This window comes from Rhinoderma darwinii, chromosome 7 (assembly GCF_050947455.1).
Source record: "Rhinoderma darwinii isolate aRhiDar2 chromosome 7, aRhiDar2.hap1, whole genome shotgun sequence".
In the NCBI taxonomy this organism is placed as follows: domain Eukaryota; kingdom Metazoa; phylum Chordata; class Amphibia; order Anura; family Rhinodermatidae; genus Rhinoderma; species Rhinoderma darwinii.
The window spans coordinates 145,040,704-145,054,973 of NC_134693.1; the positions used below are offsets into that span (position 1 = coordinate 145,040,704).

The window sequence follows — 14,270 nt, forward strand, 5'->3', positions numbered from 1 at the left end:
CCGGATCAGTACAGGATAAGTAATGTAATGTATGTACATAGTGACTCCACCAGCAGAATAGTGAGTGCAGCTCTGGAGTATAATACAGTGTAAGTAATGTCATATATGGGTGGCAGTGTTATTCTGCAGTGAGGGGCTGGGGGTGAGCGCTGCCTTCAGGCTCTGCAGCTTTTTTCACTGATCTTTAGGTCATTATTTACATGGTTTTATCAGAAATAAGATCTTCTCAAAAACTTTATACAAAAATAAACAATGAAACAGACTAAACCTTTACAACGGACGCTGCAGACATTGTCACGCACTGTACAGAGAAGCAGCAGGAACTCTCAACCCCGCTCGGGCCTAGGGAGAGGTGAAGCCAAGATTTCCACGTACTGAAGGTTTCTCTCCTTACACATAGCATATATCCTTGTCTGGGAAAGCTGGGTGACCACCATGTACAGCCACACATCACAGGTTGACTAGGCAGGTTTGCTGTTCAGGAGTCTGGGAAGGATGAGATCTCCTGCTTGAGCCGAGCGGCAGCTACACAGCCTATATGCCACGGGTCCTATTGAACGTGGCACCTAAGTGGATAAATGGCAAGGATCAGACTTCCCGACAACGCCAGCGTACGGGGCGAGCACAGCCTGCAATCCCACGCCATACTCCCCCCTCCCCCGCACCATTAGTACAGTGTCGTCATGGTGGGTCAAGGGGTTAAAAACCAGAGGATGGTCCTGCAGAGTCGGGACTGACGAGGGTCAGCTCCTAACTAGCCAGAAAGGCCACTCTTTTAGCTACATTGTCCGCGCCATATTTCCTGGCCAGCCGGGCCCGCACCTTTGGGTCGTTCCTCTGTAACTCTACATCATCTTTATACTCCCAGATAGGATAACCGTCAGGCCGCGAGCCGGTGCGCAGGAAGTGCCTGGTGCTGCCCACCTCGCCATTGTTCTTCAGAAGGGCCTGAGTGACCCGGCAGACGTCCAGCTCAAACTCGCTCATCATGTCGGTCAGCGCCTCCTGCAGACCCTCGCTGTCAGACACATCATCCACCTGCATCTGTGCGTCCACATTCACCGAGTCCTCGCCCATCACAAAATCTTTCAAGCTGAAGCCGGGGACCTTCACCGTGCAGACCGAATCCTCATCATCCTCATCCACCTGTCAGAAGAGCAAAGACATCAGCATCAGACTCCAGCAAATCTCAGTCACACCACATGGCTGCAAACCAAGGCCATTAATCCTGTGTTATACCCATTATACTCCAGAGCTGCACTCACTATTCTGCTGGTGGAGTCACTGAGTACATACATTACATTACTTATCCTGCACTGATCCTGAGTTACATCCTGTATTATACTCCAGAGCTGCACTCACTATTCTGCTGGTGGAGTCACTGTGTACATACATTACATTACTTATCCTGTACTGATCCTGAGTTACATCCTGTATTATACTCCAGAGCTGCACTCACTATTCTGCTGGTGGAGTCACTGTGTACATACATTACTTATCCTGTACTGATCCTGAGTTACATCCTGTATTATACTCCAGAGCTGCACTCACTATTCTGCTGGTGGAGTCACTGTGTACATACATTACATTACTTATCCTGTACTGATCCTGAGTTACATCCTGTATTATACTCCAGAGCTGCACTCACTATTCTGCTGGGGGAGTCACTGTGTACATACATTACATTACTTATCCTGTACTGATCCTGAGTTACATCCTGTATTATACTCCAGAGCTGCACTCACTATTCTGCTGGTGGAGTCACTGAGTACATACATTACATTACTTATCCTGCACTGATCCTGAGTTACATCCTGTATTATACTCCAGAGCTGCACTCACTATTCTGCTGGTGGAGTCACTGTGTACATACATTACATTACTTATCCTGTACTGATCCTGAGTTACATCCTGTATTATACACCAGAGCTGCACTCACTATTCTGCTGGTGGAGTCACTGTGTACATACATTACTTATCCTGTACTGATCCTGAGTTACATCCTGTATTATACTCCAGAGCTGCACTCACTATTCTGCTGGTGGAGTCACTGTGTACATACATTACATTACTTATCCTGTACTGATCCTGAGTTACATCCTGTATTATACTCCAGAGCTGCACTCACTATTCTGCTGGGGGAGTCACTGTGTACATACATTACATTACTTATCCTGTACTGATCCTGAGTTACATCCTGTATTATACTCCAGAGCTGCACTCACTATTCTGCTGGTGGAGTCACTGTGTACATACATTACTTATCCTGTACTGATCCTGAGTTATATCCTGTATTATACTCCAGAGCTGCACTCACTATTCTGCTGGTGGAGTCACTGTGTACATACATTACATTACTTATCCTGCACTGATCCTGAGTTACATCCTGTATTATACTCCAGAGCTGCACTCACTATTCTGCTGGTGGAGTCACTGTGTACATACATTACATTACTTATACTGTACTGATCCTGAGTTACATCCTGTATTATACTCCAGAGCTGCACTCACTATTCTGCTGGTGGAGTCACTGTGTACATACATTACTTATCCTGTACTGATCCTGAGTTACATCCTGTATTATACTCCAGAGCTGCACTCACTATTCTGCTGGTGGAGTCACTGTGTACATACATTACATTACTTATCCTGTACTGATCCTGAGTTACATCCTGTATTATACTGCAGAGCTGCAGTCACTATTCTGCTGGTGGAGTCACTGTGTACATACATTACTTATCCTGTACTGATCCTGAGTTACATCCTGTATTATACTCCAGAGCTGCACTCACTATTCTGCTGGTGGAGTCACTGTGTACATACATTACATTACATATCCTGTACTGATCCTGAGTTACATCCTGTATTATACTCCAGAGCTGCACTCACTATTCTGCTGGTGGAGTCACTGTGTACATACATTACATTACTTATCCTGTACTGATCCTGAGTTACATCCTGTATTATACTGCAGAGCTGCAGTCACTATTCTGCTGGTGGAGTCACTGTGTACATACATTACTTATCCTGTACTGATCCTGAGTTACATCCTGTATTATACTCCAGAGCTGCACTCACTATTCTGCTGGTGTAGTCACTGTGTACATACATTACATTACTTATCCTGTACTGATCCTGAGTTACATCCTGTATTATACTCCAGAGCTGCACTCACTATTCTGCTGGTGGAGTCACTGTGTACATACATTACATTACTTATCCTGTACTGATCCTGAGTTACATCCTGTATTATACTCCAGAGCTGCACTCACTATTCTGCTGGTGGAGTCACTGTGTACATACATTACTTATCCTGTACTGATCCTGTGTTATATCCTGTATTATACTCCAGAGCTGCACTCACTATTCTGCTGGTGGAGTCACTGTATACATACATTACTTATCCTGTACTGATCCTGAGTTATATCCTGTATTATACTCCAGAGCTGCACTCACTATTCTGCTGGTGGAGTCACTGTGTACATACATTACTTCTCCTGTACTAATCCTGAGTTACATCCTGTATTATACTCCAGAGCTGCACTCACTATTCTGCTGGTGGAGTCACTGTGTACATACATTACATTACTTATCCTGGACTGATCCTGAGTTATATCCTGTATTATACTCCAGAGCTGCACTCACTATTCTGCTGGTGGAGTCACTGTGTACATACATTACTTCTCCTGTACTGATCCTGAGTTACATCCTGTATTATACTCCAGAGCTGCACTCACTATTCTGCTGGTGGAGTCACTGTGTACATACATTACATATCCTGTACTGATCCGGAGTTATATCCTGTATTATACTCCAGAGCTGCACTCACTATTCTGCTGGTGGAGTCACTGTGTACATACATTACATTACTTATCCTGTACTGATCCTGAGTTATATCCTGTATTATACTCCAGAGCTGCACTCACTATTCTGCTGGTGGAGTCACTGTGTACATACATTACATTACTTATCCTGAGTTATATCCTGTATTATACTCCAGAGCTGCACTCACTATTCTGCTGGTGGAGTCACTGTGTACATACATTACATTACTTATCCTGTACTGATCCTGAGTTACATCCTGTATTATACTCCAGAGCTGCACTCACTATTCTGCTGGTGGAGTCACGGTGTACATACATTACATTACTTATCCTGTACTGATCCTGAGTTACATCCTGTATTATACTCCAGAGCTGCACTCACTATTCTGCTGGTGGAGTCACTGTGTACATACATTACTTATCCTGTACTGATCCTGAGTTACATCCTGTATTATACTCCAGAGCTGCACTCACTATTCTGCTGGTGGAGTCACTGTGTACATACATTACATTACTTATCCTGTACTGATCCTGAGTTACATCCTGTATTATACTGCAGAGCTGCAGTCACTATTCTGCTGGTGGAGTCACTGTGTACATACATTACTTATCCTGTACTGATCCTGAGTTACATCCTGTATTATACTCCAGAGCTGCACTCACTATTCTGCTGGTGGAGTCACTGTGTACATACATTACATTACATATCCTGTACTGATCCTGAGTTACATCCTGTATTATACTCCAGAGCTGCACTCACTATTCTGCTGGTGGAGTCACTGTGTACATACATTACATTACTTATCCTGTACTGATCCTGAGTTACATCCTGTATTATACTGCAGAGCTGCAGTCACTATTCTGCTGGTGGAGTCACTGTGTACATACATTACTTATCCTGTACTGATCCTGAGTTACATCCTGTATTATACTCCAGAGCTGCACTCACTATTCTGCTGGTGGAGTCACTGTGTACATACATTACATTACATATCCTGTACTGATCCTGAGTTACATCCTGTATTATACTCCAGAGCTGCACTCACTATTCTGCTGGTGGAGTCACTGTGTACATACATTACATTACTTATCCTGTACTGATCCTGAGTTACATCCTGTATTATACTGCAGAGCTGCAGTCACTATTCTGCTGGTGGAGTCACTGTGTACATACATTACTTATCCTGTACTGATCCTGAGTTACATCCTGTATTATACCCCAGAGCTGTACTCACTATTCTGCTGGTGGAGTCACTGTGTACATACATTACATTACATATCCTGTACTGATCCTGAGTTACATCCTGTATTATACTCCAGAGCTGCACTCACTATTCTGCTGGTGGAGTCACTGTGTACATACATTACATTACTTATCCTGTACGGATCCTGAGTTACATCCTGTATTATACTCCAGAGCTGCACTCACTATTCTGCTGGTGGAGTCACTGTGTACATACATTACTTATCCTGTACTGATCCTGTGTTATATCCTGTATTATACTCCAGAGCTGCACTCACTATTCTGCTGGTGGAGTCACTGTATACATACATTACTTATCCTGTACTGATCCTGAGTTATATCCTGTATTATACTCCAGAGCTGCACTCACTATTCTGCTGGTGGAGTCACTGTGTACATACATTACTTCTCCTGTACTAATCCTGAGTTACATCCTGTATTATATACTCCAGAGCTGCACTCACTATTCTGCTGGTGGAGTCACTGTGTACATACATTACATTACTTATCCTGGACTGATCCTGAGTTATATCCTGTATTATACTCCAGAGCTGCACTCACTATTCTGCTGGTGGAGTCACTGTGTACATACATTACTTCTCCTGTACTGATCCTGAGTTACATCCTGTATTATACTCCAGAGCTGCACTCACTATTCTGCTGGTGGAGTCACTGTGTACATACATTACATATCCTGTACTGATCCGGAGTTATATCCTGTATTATACTCCAGAGCTGCACTCACTATTCTGCTGGTGGAGTCACTGTGTACATACATTACTTATCCTGTACTGATCCTGAGTTACATCCTGTATTATACTCCAGAGCTGCATTCACTATTCTGCTGTCACATGGACATATTTTTAGTGATTGCAGTTACGCCCGATTAATAATACCATAATAAACAGGTTCTGGGGTGACATATCAGTGGGGTCAGGAGGCCCCTGGACTTAGGGCTGGGCGATTAATCTAATTAATTCGCCCTCAAGGACTCATGATTCTGTTTCTTAACAGGATGATAGAATGGATTCTTTAGTGGCTCCACCGCCCCGTCACTTCAAGCTCCGCCCCGTCACTTCAAGCTCCGCCCCGTCACTTCAAGCTCCGCCCCGTCACTTCAAGCTCCACCCTGTTCTGTCTCTGCTTCCCCACGGAGCTGCTGTTCTGTACTGAACAAAATGATAGAGTGCGGAACAGCAGGGGAAGCAAAGACTCCTCGTATATATCCACACCGCCCTGTAGATCGTACCCCCCCCCCCTTTGTACATCGCGCCGCTGTAGCTGCCACTAGGAGCTGAATCCGTGGCCAAAGCGTCGGCAATCTCTGGCCAGGGATTCAGCTCCTGGTGGCAGCTACAGCGGCGCGATGTACAAGAGGAGGGGGGTACGATCTACATAGGGGTGGGAGTGCTATATTCAAGGGGGTGTGGAACTGTCTAACATGAGCACTGCAGCACTATAGGGGGCACTGCGGCACTATAGGGGGCACTGCGGCACTATAGGGGGCACTATATGGGAGCACTATATGGGGGCACTGCGGCAATATAGGGGGCACTGTGGCACTATATGGGGCACTGCGGCACTATAGGGGGGAACTGCGGCACTATAGGGGGCACTATATGGGGCACTGCGGCACTATATGGGGGCACTGCGGCACTATATGGGGGCACTGCGGCAATATATGGGGGCACTATAGGGGGCGCTGCGGCACTATAGGGGGCACTGCGGCAATATATGGGGGCACTATATGGGGCACTGCGGCACTATAGGGGGCACTGTGGCACTATAGGGGGGAACTGCGGCACTATAGGGGGCACTATATGGGGGCACTGCGGCACTATATGGGGCACTGCAGCACTATATGGGGGCACTATAGGGGGGCACTATAGGGGGCGCTGCGGCACTATAGGGGGGCACTATATGGGGGCACTGCGGCAATATATGGGGGCACTGCGGCAATATAGGGGGCACTGCGACACTATAGGGGGCACTATATGGGGGCACTGCGGCAATATATGGGGGCACTATATGGGGCACTGCGGCACTATAGGGGGCACTGCAGCACTATATGGGGGCACTATAGGGGGCGCTGCGGCACTATAGGGGGCACTATATGGGGGCACTGCGGCAATATATGGGGGCACTGCGGCAATATAGGGGGCACTGCGACACTATAGGGGGCACTATATGGGGGCACTGCGGCAATATATGGGGGCACTATATGGGCACTGCGGCACTATAGGGGGCACTGCGGCAATATATGGGGCACTATAGGGGGCACTGCGGCACTATATGGGGACACCGCGGCACTATAGGGGGCACTGCGGCACTATAGGGGGCACTGCAGCAATATATGGGAGCACTGCGGCACTATAGGGGGGCACTATATGGGGGCACTGCGGCACTATAGGGGGCACTGCGACAATATGGGGGCACTATATGGGGCACTGCGGCAATATATGGGAGCACTATATGGGGGCACTGCGGGAGTATAGGGGGGCACTGCGGCAATATATGGGAGCACTATATGGGGCACTGCGGCACTATAGGGGGCACTGCGGCACTATAGGGGGCACTGCGGCACTATAGGGGGCACTGCGGCACTATATGGGGCACTGCGGCAATATATGGGGGCACTGCGGCACTATATGGGGACACCGCGGCACTATAGGGGGCACTGCGGCACTATAGGGGGCACTATATGGGGCACTGCGGCACTATAGGGGGCACTATGGCACTATAGGGGGGCACTGCGGCAATATATGGGGGCACTATATGGGGCACTGCGGCAATATATGGGGGCACTATATGGGGCACTGCAGCAATATATGGGAGCACTATATGGGGGCACTGCGGCACTATAGGGGGCACTGCGGCACTATAGGGGGGCACTGCGGCAATATATGGGGGCACTATATGGGGCACTGCGGCAATATATGGGGGCACTGCGGCAATATATGGGGGCACTGCAGCACTATATGGAGACACCGCGGCACTATAGGGGGGCACTATATGGGGGCACTGCGGGAGTATAGGGGGGCACTGCGGCAATATATGGGAGCACTATATGGGGGCACTGCGGGAGTATAGGGGGGCACTGCGGCAATATATGGGGGCACTATATGGGGCACTGCGGCAATATATGGGGGCACTGCGGCACTATAGGGGGCACTGCGGCACTATAGGGGGGCACTATATGGGGCACTGCAGCAATATATGGGAGCACTATATGGGGGCACTGCAGCACTATATGGGGGCACTGCGGCACTATAGGGGGGCACTATATGGGGGCACTGCGGCACTATATGGGGGCACTGCGGCACTATAGGGCGGCACTATATGGGGGCACTGCGGCACTATAGGGGGGCACTATATGGGGGCACTGCGGCACTATAGGGGGGCACTGCGGCACTATAGGGGGGCACTGCGGCACTATAGGGGGGCACTACGGCAATATATGGGGGCACTATATGGGGGCACTGCGGCACTATAGGGGGGCACTATATGGGGCACTGCAGCAATATATGGGAGCACTATATGGGGGCACTGCGGCACTATATGGGGGCACTGCGGCACTATAGGGGGGCACTATATGGGGGCACTGCGGCACTATAGGGCGGCACTATATGGGGGCACTGCGGCACTATATGGGGGCACTGCAGCACTATATGGGGGCACTGCGGCACTTTAGGGGGGCACTATGGCACTATAGGGGGGCACTGCGGCACTATAGGGGGGCACTGCGGCACTATAGGGGGGCACTGCGGCACTATAGGGGGACACTATATGGGGGCACTGTGGCACTATAGGGGGGCACTACAGGGGGCACTGCGGCAATATATGGGGGCACTATAGGGGGGCACTGCGGCACTATAGGGGGGCACTACAGGGGGCACTGCGGCAATATATGGGGGCACTGCGGCACTATAGGGGGGCACTGCGGCACTATAGGGGGGCACTATAGGGGGGCACTGCGGCACTACAGGGGGCACTGCGGCAATATATGGGGGCACTGCGGCACTATAGGGGGGCACTACAGGGGGCACTGCGGCAATATATGGGGGCACTGCGGCACTATAGGGGGGCACTGCGGCACTATAGGGGGGCACTATAGGGGGGCACTGCGGCACTACAGGGGGCACTGCGGCAATATATGGGGGCACTGCGGCACTATAGGGGGGCACTGCGGCACTATCTACCCTGACAAATGAAATCCATTTTTTTTTCTTTTTGACGGCCATGAAAGACGGACGGGAAATGGAGGAGAATTTGGAGTCACTGATGCAAAACGGACCTGAGATTCTGACAATTGATCAGTTTTATACGCAGCGAATCATCGATTAACAGAATCTATAAAGTGAAGCTGAACTTGTGACCGGTGATAGTGAGATATAATGGAGACCGGTCAGAGGATTGGGGGGCGGGGGGGGTCCGGGCACCGAGACCCCCACCAATCACTAGAACGAAGCCGCTGAAGGTCTCGTGTGATCGCTCCGCTGCTTCGTGTCGGTTTGGCTTTTTCTGGAAATAAATGTATCGGCGTCAATACAAAGTCCACGCGCCCCTCCTCCGATACATGGATTTCTGGAAAAAGCCGAACAGACAGGAAGCGGCCGAGCGATCACACGAGACCTTCACCTGCTTCGTTCTAGTGATTGGTGGGGGTCTCAGTGCTCGGACCCCCCCAATCCTCTGACCGGTCTCTATTATATCTCACTATGACCGGCCAGACGTTCGGCTTCACTTTAACCTGTTCCCTGCCGGCGAGCACAGACGTTATAATCGATCAGACATTTTTCCTGTTGGATTTATGATAAAATATCTGCAGAGGTTAAAAGACGTGAAACTCCGTCCAATAATTATAGCGAAATATGCGAGAAAGTTATTTATAGAAAGAAAATGTATTCAATTATCTCGTTAACCAAACCAAAGTGACGGAGGATGATGGGCGATCTGAGGGCCGGCGGTGCGCGCGTTACGTATAATCACCGGTTCTCGCCTCTTAATAGATTTTACATTTCTGTCGCACGGACAGCAAAAAACGTGCCACTCTGCGCCTGCCAGTATCTGGGTTGATCTATCAGAAACGTGTCGTCGTTTTGATGGACGCCGCACCACTTTTACCTGAACTCCGCACCCTAAGAAAGTGGCGAGAACGGCGTGCACCAAAATCTGCATTTTTTTAAGACCACAAACTTGGCGTGAACCTCTGGAATATCCCCGTGTGCTCCTGGTTGTACCTCAAACTCCATGTTGGCGATCTTAAAGAGCTGCAGGTCTTCGGAGTCGCTGTCCTCGGGGTCGGGCCGCCTCTTACTCGCAGCCTTGGACACTCTGTTCCCTGAGAAACACAGAGAGGATGATGAGCACGGTGACGGGGGACCGGGGCCTTCCACGTGATGTCGCGGCGGTCAGACATTAACGGTAGACTCCAGCGATATCCCGCCAACGCCTGTAATAGGACAACCCCTTGAAGCTTCGTTTACAGGAGACTGGACTGGCCCTTTAAGGAGACCGACCACAAGAAAACGAAGAGGCCGTTTAATGAGCGCAGCCTCCGGCTCGGGAGCGTCGTGTGACCTCAGGACGGCCGCGGACCGCGTCATACGTTTCTTCTGGTCGGTCCCCTATAAAGGGCTGTGACCGGATCTATGAGGAGTGATCTGCTGTGGCCCCTGCTTTGTGGCCCCCCGCTCGGCGCAGTAGGACAGGGACGCACCTTCTTTCCGTCCGGACGAGGGGTCACGATTTTCCTGCACCGGTTTTGGGGCCATTTCTGAGCCGATTCTCTGGTTTGTGTTCCTCAGTCGTCGGATCACCGTGCCTTCATCATCATCAGTGATTAGATCTGTACACCCCCCCTCCCCGATCTCTGCGCCCCCTGAACCTGCAGCACGAGGGGGGTCTTCACGTGGATGAGGACCTGTCAGGGGGGTCTTAGCAGGGGGCAGGGCAGTTACGTCCCTGGTGGTGTCGGATGGGGCTCCCTGCGGGGGGGTAATGTTCCTGCCGCGCTCAGTGGGGGCAGTTTTGGCAGTTTCCTGGAGCGGCCCCTCGGGGGGCAGCGCGTACTGGCGTCTGTGCTTCACAATGTACTTGATGTAGCGGCATTTCATGGCCTGCCACGTCCGGCTCAGAAGCCGCTTCTGCTCCAGCTCCTTCCACAGGAGGGTCCCGGTCACCGACCTCTTGGCCGCCTTGTTCTCCCGGACATAAAGTATGATGGCGAGGTCCTCCTCCCTGGTGAACGGGCGTCTCCCCACCGGCGCACCGGGGCCCGAGCTGCTCCATCCTGGCACCACCTGATAGTCGGACACTTCTTCCACAACGCGGCGTCCCCCGGAGTTACCCGTCCCTGGGTCACTGGTTTTTGGCCTCACATTGAACTTATCGCCCGGTTTTAGCGCTTCATCTCCTCTGCACTCAGTTGTCTGCCCAGCGACAACTCCGGAATCCCCTTTCATAAGAGTGGCCCCGGTGGAGGACCTGGGGTCACATGGTGCAGGGGCCCTGGGGTCACATGGTGCAGGGGCCCTGGTGGAGGACCTGGGGTCACATGGTGCAGGGGCCCCGGTGGAGGACCTGGGGTCAGATGGTGCAGGGGCCCTGGTGGAGGACCTGGGGTCACATGGTGCAGGGGCCCTGGTGGAGGACCTGGGGTCAGATGGTGCAGGGGCCCTGGTGGAGGACCTGGGGTCACATGGTGCAGGGGCCCCGGTGGAGGACCTGGGGTCACATGTTGCAGGGGCCCCGGTGGAGGACCTGGGGTCACATGTTGCAGGGGCCCTGGGGTCACATGGCGCAGGGGCCCCGGTGGAGGACCTGGGGTCACATGGTGCAGGGGCCCTGGTGGAGGACCTGGGGTCACATGGTGCAGGGGCCCCGGTGGAGGACCTGGGGTCACATGTTGCAGGGGCCCTGGTGGAGGACCTGGGGTCACATGGTGCAGGGGCCCCGGTGGGGGACCTGGGGTCACATGGTGCAGGGGCCCTGGTGGAGGACCTGGGGTCACATGGTGCAAGGGCCCCGGTGGAGGACCTGGGGTCACATGGTGCAAGGGCCCCGGTGGAGGACCTGGGGTCACATGGTGCAAGGGCCCCGGTGGAGGACCTGGCGTCACATGGTGCAGAGGACCTGGGGTCACATGGTGCAGGGGCCCCGGTGGGGTCACCCGGACTGGCCCCTATTTTGTGGTTTCCTGTCAGATTACTTTCCAGCGCTGTGTGGCCCTCCCCATCTCTAGGGCCCCCTGGGCTCCGGTGCCCGTCTCTTGCAGCCCGTGTGTTTGGCCCTCGCTGTCCCGATGTGCCCTCTCCTGGGGCCGGGTTCTTGTCCACCACCCTGGGGCTCTTGCCGGGGGCCCCTGCTCTGATGAAGCTCTGTCCAGTCGCGGCAGTGGTTCGGCTCAGCAGGCGGTAGGTCCGGGGGGACAGTCTCCGGTCGCTGCGCACACAGTCGGTGATGTAGCTGCTGGATATGTACTGGATCCCCTGAGCCTGCCCGGGTTCTGCCAGAAGAAACGCCCCAGGCTCCTGCACACGACACATGATTCCGCCGCCATGAGAGATAAGCGGCGCCAGCTGACTCTTCAGGGGACCCGGCCGCACATAGAACCGCATAGGACCCAGGTCCGTTATAAACAAAGACCGGGAGTGAGTGAACCCCGGCGGCGGCGGCGGCGCCATCTTACTACACCCTCAGCGCGGGGGGATGACGTGAAGACGCAACTTTATCTGTGTGTGAGCCTCCACAAAATCCGTGACATGTGACCACGCCCACGCAGCACGTCATTTCCTCCACCCGGCCCCCGTACATTATTCCCACAACTACCTGACCCTCCTCCTACAGAGACCACACCCACCGAGAGAGGCCACGCTTGTCTCAGTGCCTCCTACAAATTGAGACCACACCCACCGAGACCACGCCTGTCTCCGCCTCCTCCCAATTCACGTCAATGTTATGCGGCTGCAATACTGCGAATCACCGCGGCAACCGTGTCGACTATTCACAGCGAGCAAGAAAAAACGAAGAGGAAGCAGCGCTCGTACAAGCTCTGCCCCCCCCCCTTTCAAAAATGCGGATCGGCGGGGGTCCCGGTAGTCGGTCCCCGACCCATCCTCATTCTCCTGATAGGTCATCAGTTTTTAGGGATTGGATAACCCCTGCAGATCCATGTGGAGAAAACATTCAGGCCTTTTTAGATTTAAAGTGAAGCTGAACGTTTAACAAACTTGTGACCGGTGATAGTGAGATATAATGGAGACCTGTCAGAGGATTGGGGGGTCCGGGCACTGAGACCCCCACCAATCACTAGAACGAAGCAGCTGGATCGCTTATGTGAACGCTTTGTTTCTGTTCGGCTTTTTCCGGAAATCAATGTATTGAATAGAAAGTCTAAGCGCCCATCCCCCGATGCAACGGAAAAACTGAACAGACAGGAAGCGGCCGAGCGATCACACGAGTCCTTCAGCTGCTTCGTTCTAGCGATTGGTGGGGGTCTCAGTGCTCGGACCCCCCCAATCCTCTGCCATGTCACTATTATATCTCACTGACCGCTCAGACGTTTAGCTGCAGTATAAGAAGACGGCGCCGGAGACACCAGCGTTTCTAAAGTCGTAAAATAACGTCCTGTCTGTTCTTTATCTCGGCTCCAGATAGAGCGCTGTTACGCCGAGCGCCATAGTGACGTGGCCCAGCTGGGTGCAGGGAGTGTCCAGGGCACCGCGGCGTCCAGCGGGTCATTTTTCATACCGCCCGGGACAGCAGTGAGAAACCGGGACTGTCCTGCCGGATCCGGGACGGTTGGGAGCTATGCGGACGGCTCCCTGTAGTCGGCCGCTGCTGCCCTCATTTTGCTGCTGGGTCGCCATGTTTAGATGCGTGTTCCTCATGCGGTTTGTCGCTGTGCAGAATCTCCTGCTGTGATTGGCTGCGGCGGTTACATGGCGTGTTGTCAGCACCAATGATGTAATCCCAAATACAAGTAACTACAACTCAATGTCCCCAGGACAACACTTCCTGGCTCCAGTGCTCTGGCAACGCATTATCATAGGGGCGCCACACAAGCCAATCAGAGGTCCCGCGTTTGGCCCAGCGTCTCGGTTCTTTTCCACTCTTATTCTTTGCGCACTTTCTTCCCGTTTCTACGTCCTCTGCCCACATCGTCCACGGCTGCTGCACTGTTGGGCTGTGTTCAGACGTTG

At 52.2% G+C, this 14,270-nt stretch overlaps 1 protein-coding gene across 2 annotated transcripts; it reads right to left on the reverse strand.

Annotated features, from left to right (window-relative positions):
- Positions 1–221: 221 nt before the first annotated feature.
- Positions 222–12,833, reverse strand: TERF2IP (TERF2 interacting protein). 2 transcript variants are annotated; one of them, XM_075831999.1, is made up of 3 exons: positions 10,787–12,833; positions 10,308–10,408; positions 222–1,146 (listed from the first exon to the last, which is right to left on the reverse strand). In XM_075831999.1, exons 1-3 carry the CDS (start codon positions 12,750–12,752, stop codon positions 751–753), a joined length of 2,463 nt encoding a protein of 820 aa, XP_075688114.1. In that variant the 5' UTR covers positions 12,753–12,833; the 3' UTR covers positions 222–750. The 2 variants fall into 2 exon arrangements, with proteins under 2 accessions (XP_075688114.1, XP_075688115.1); XM_075832000.1 differs by lacking the exons at positions 222–1,146; positions 10,308–10,408 and adding an exon at positions 10,416–10,519.
- Between the last annotated feature and the right edge of the window lie 1,437 nt (positions 12,834–14,270).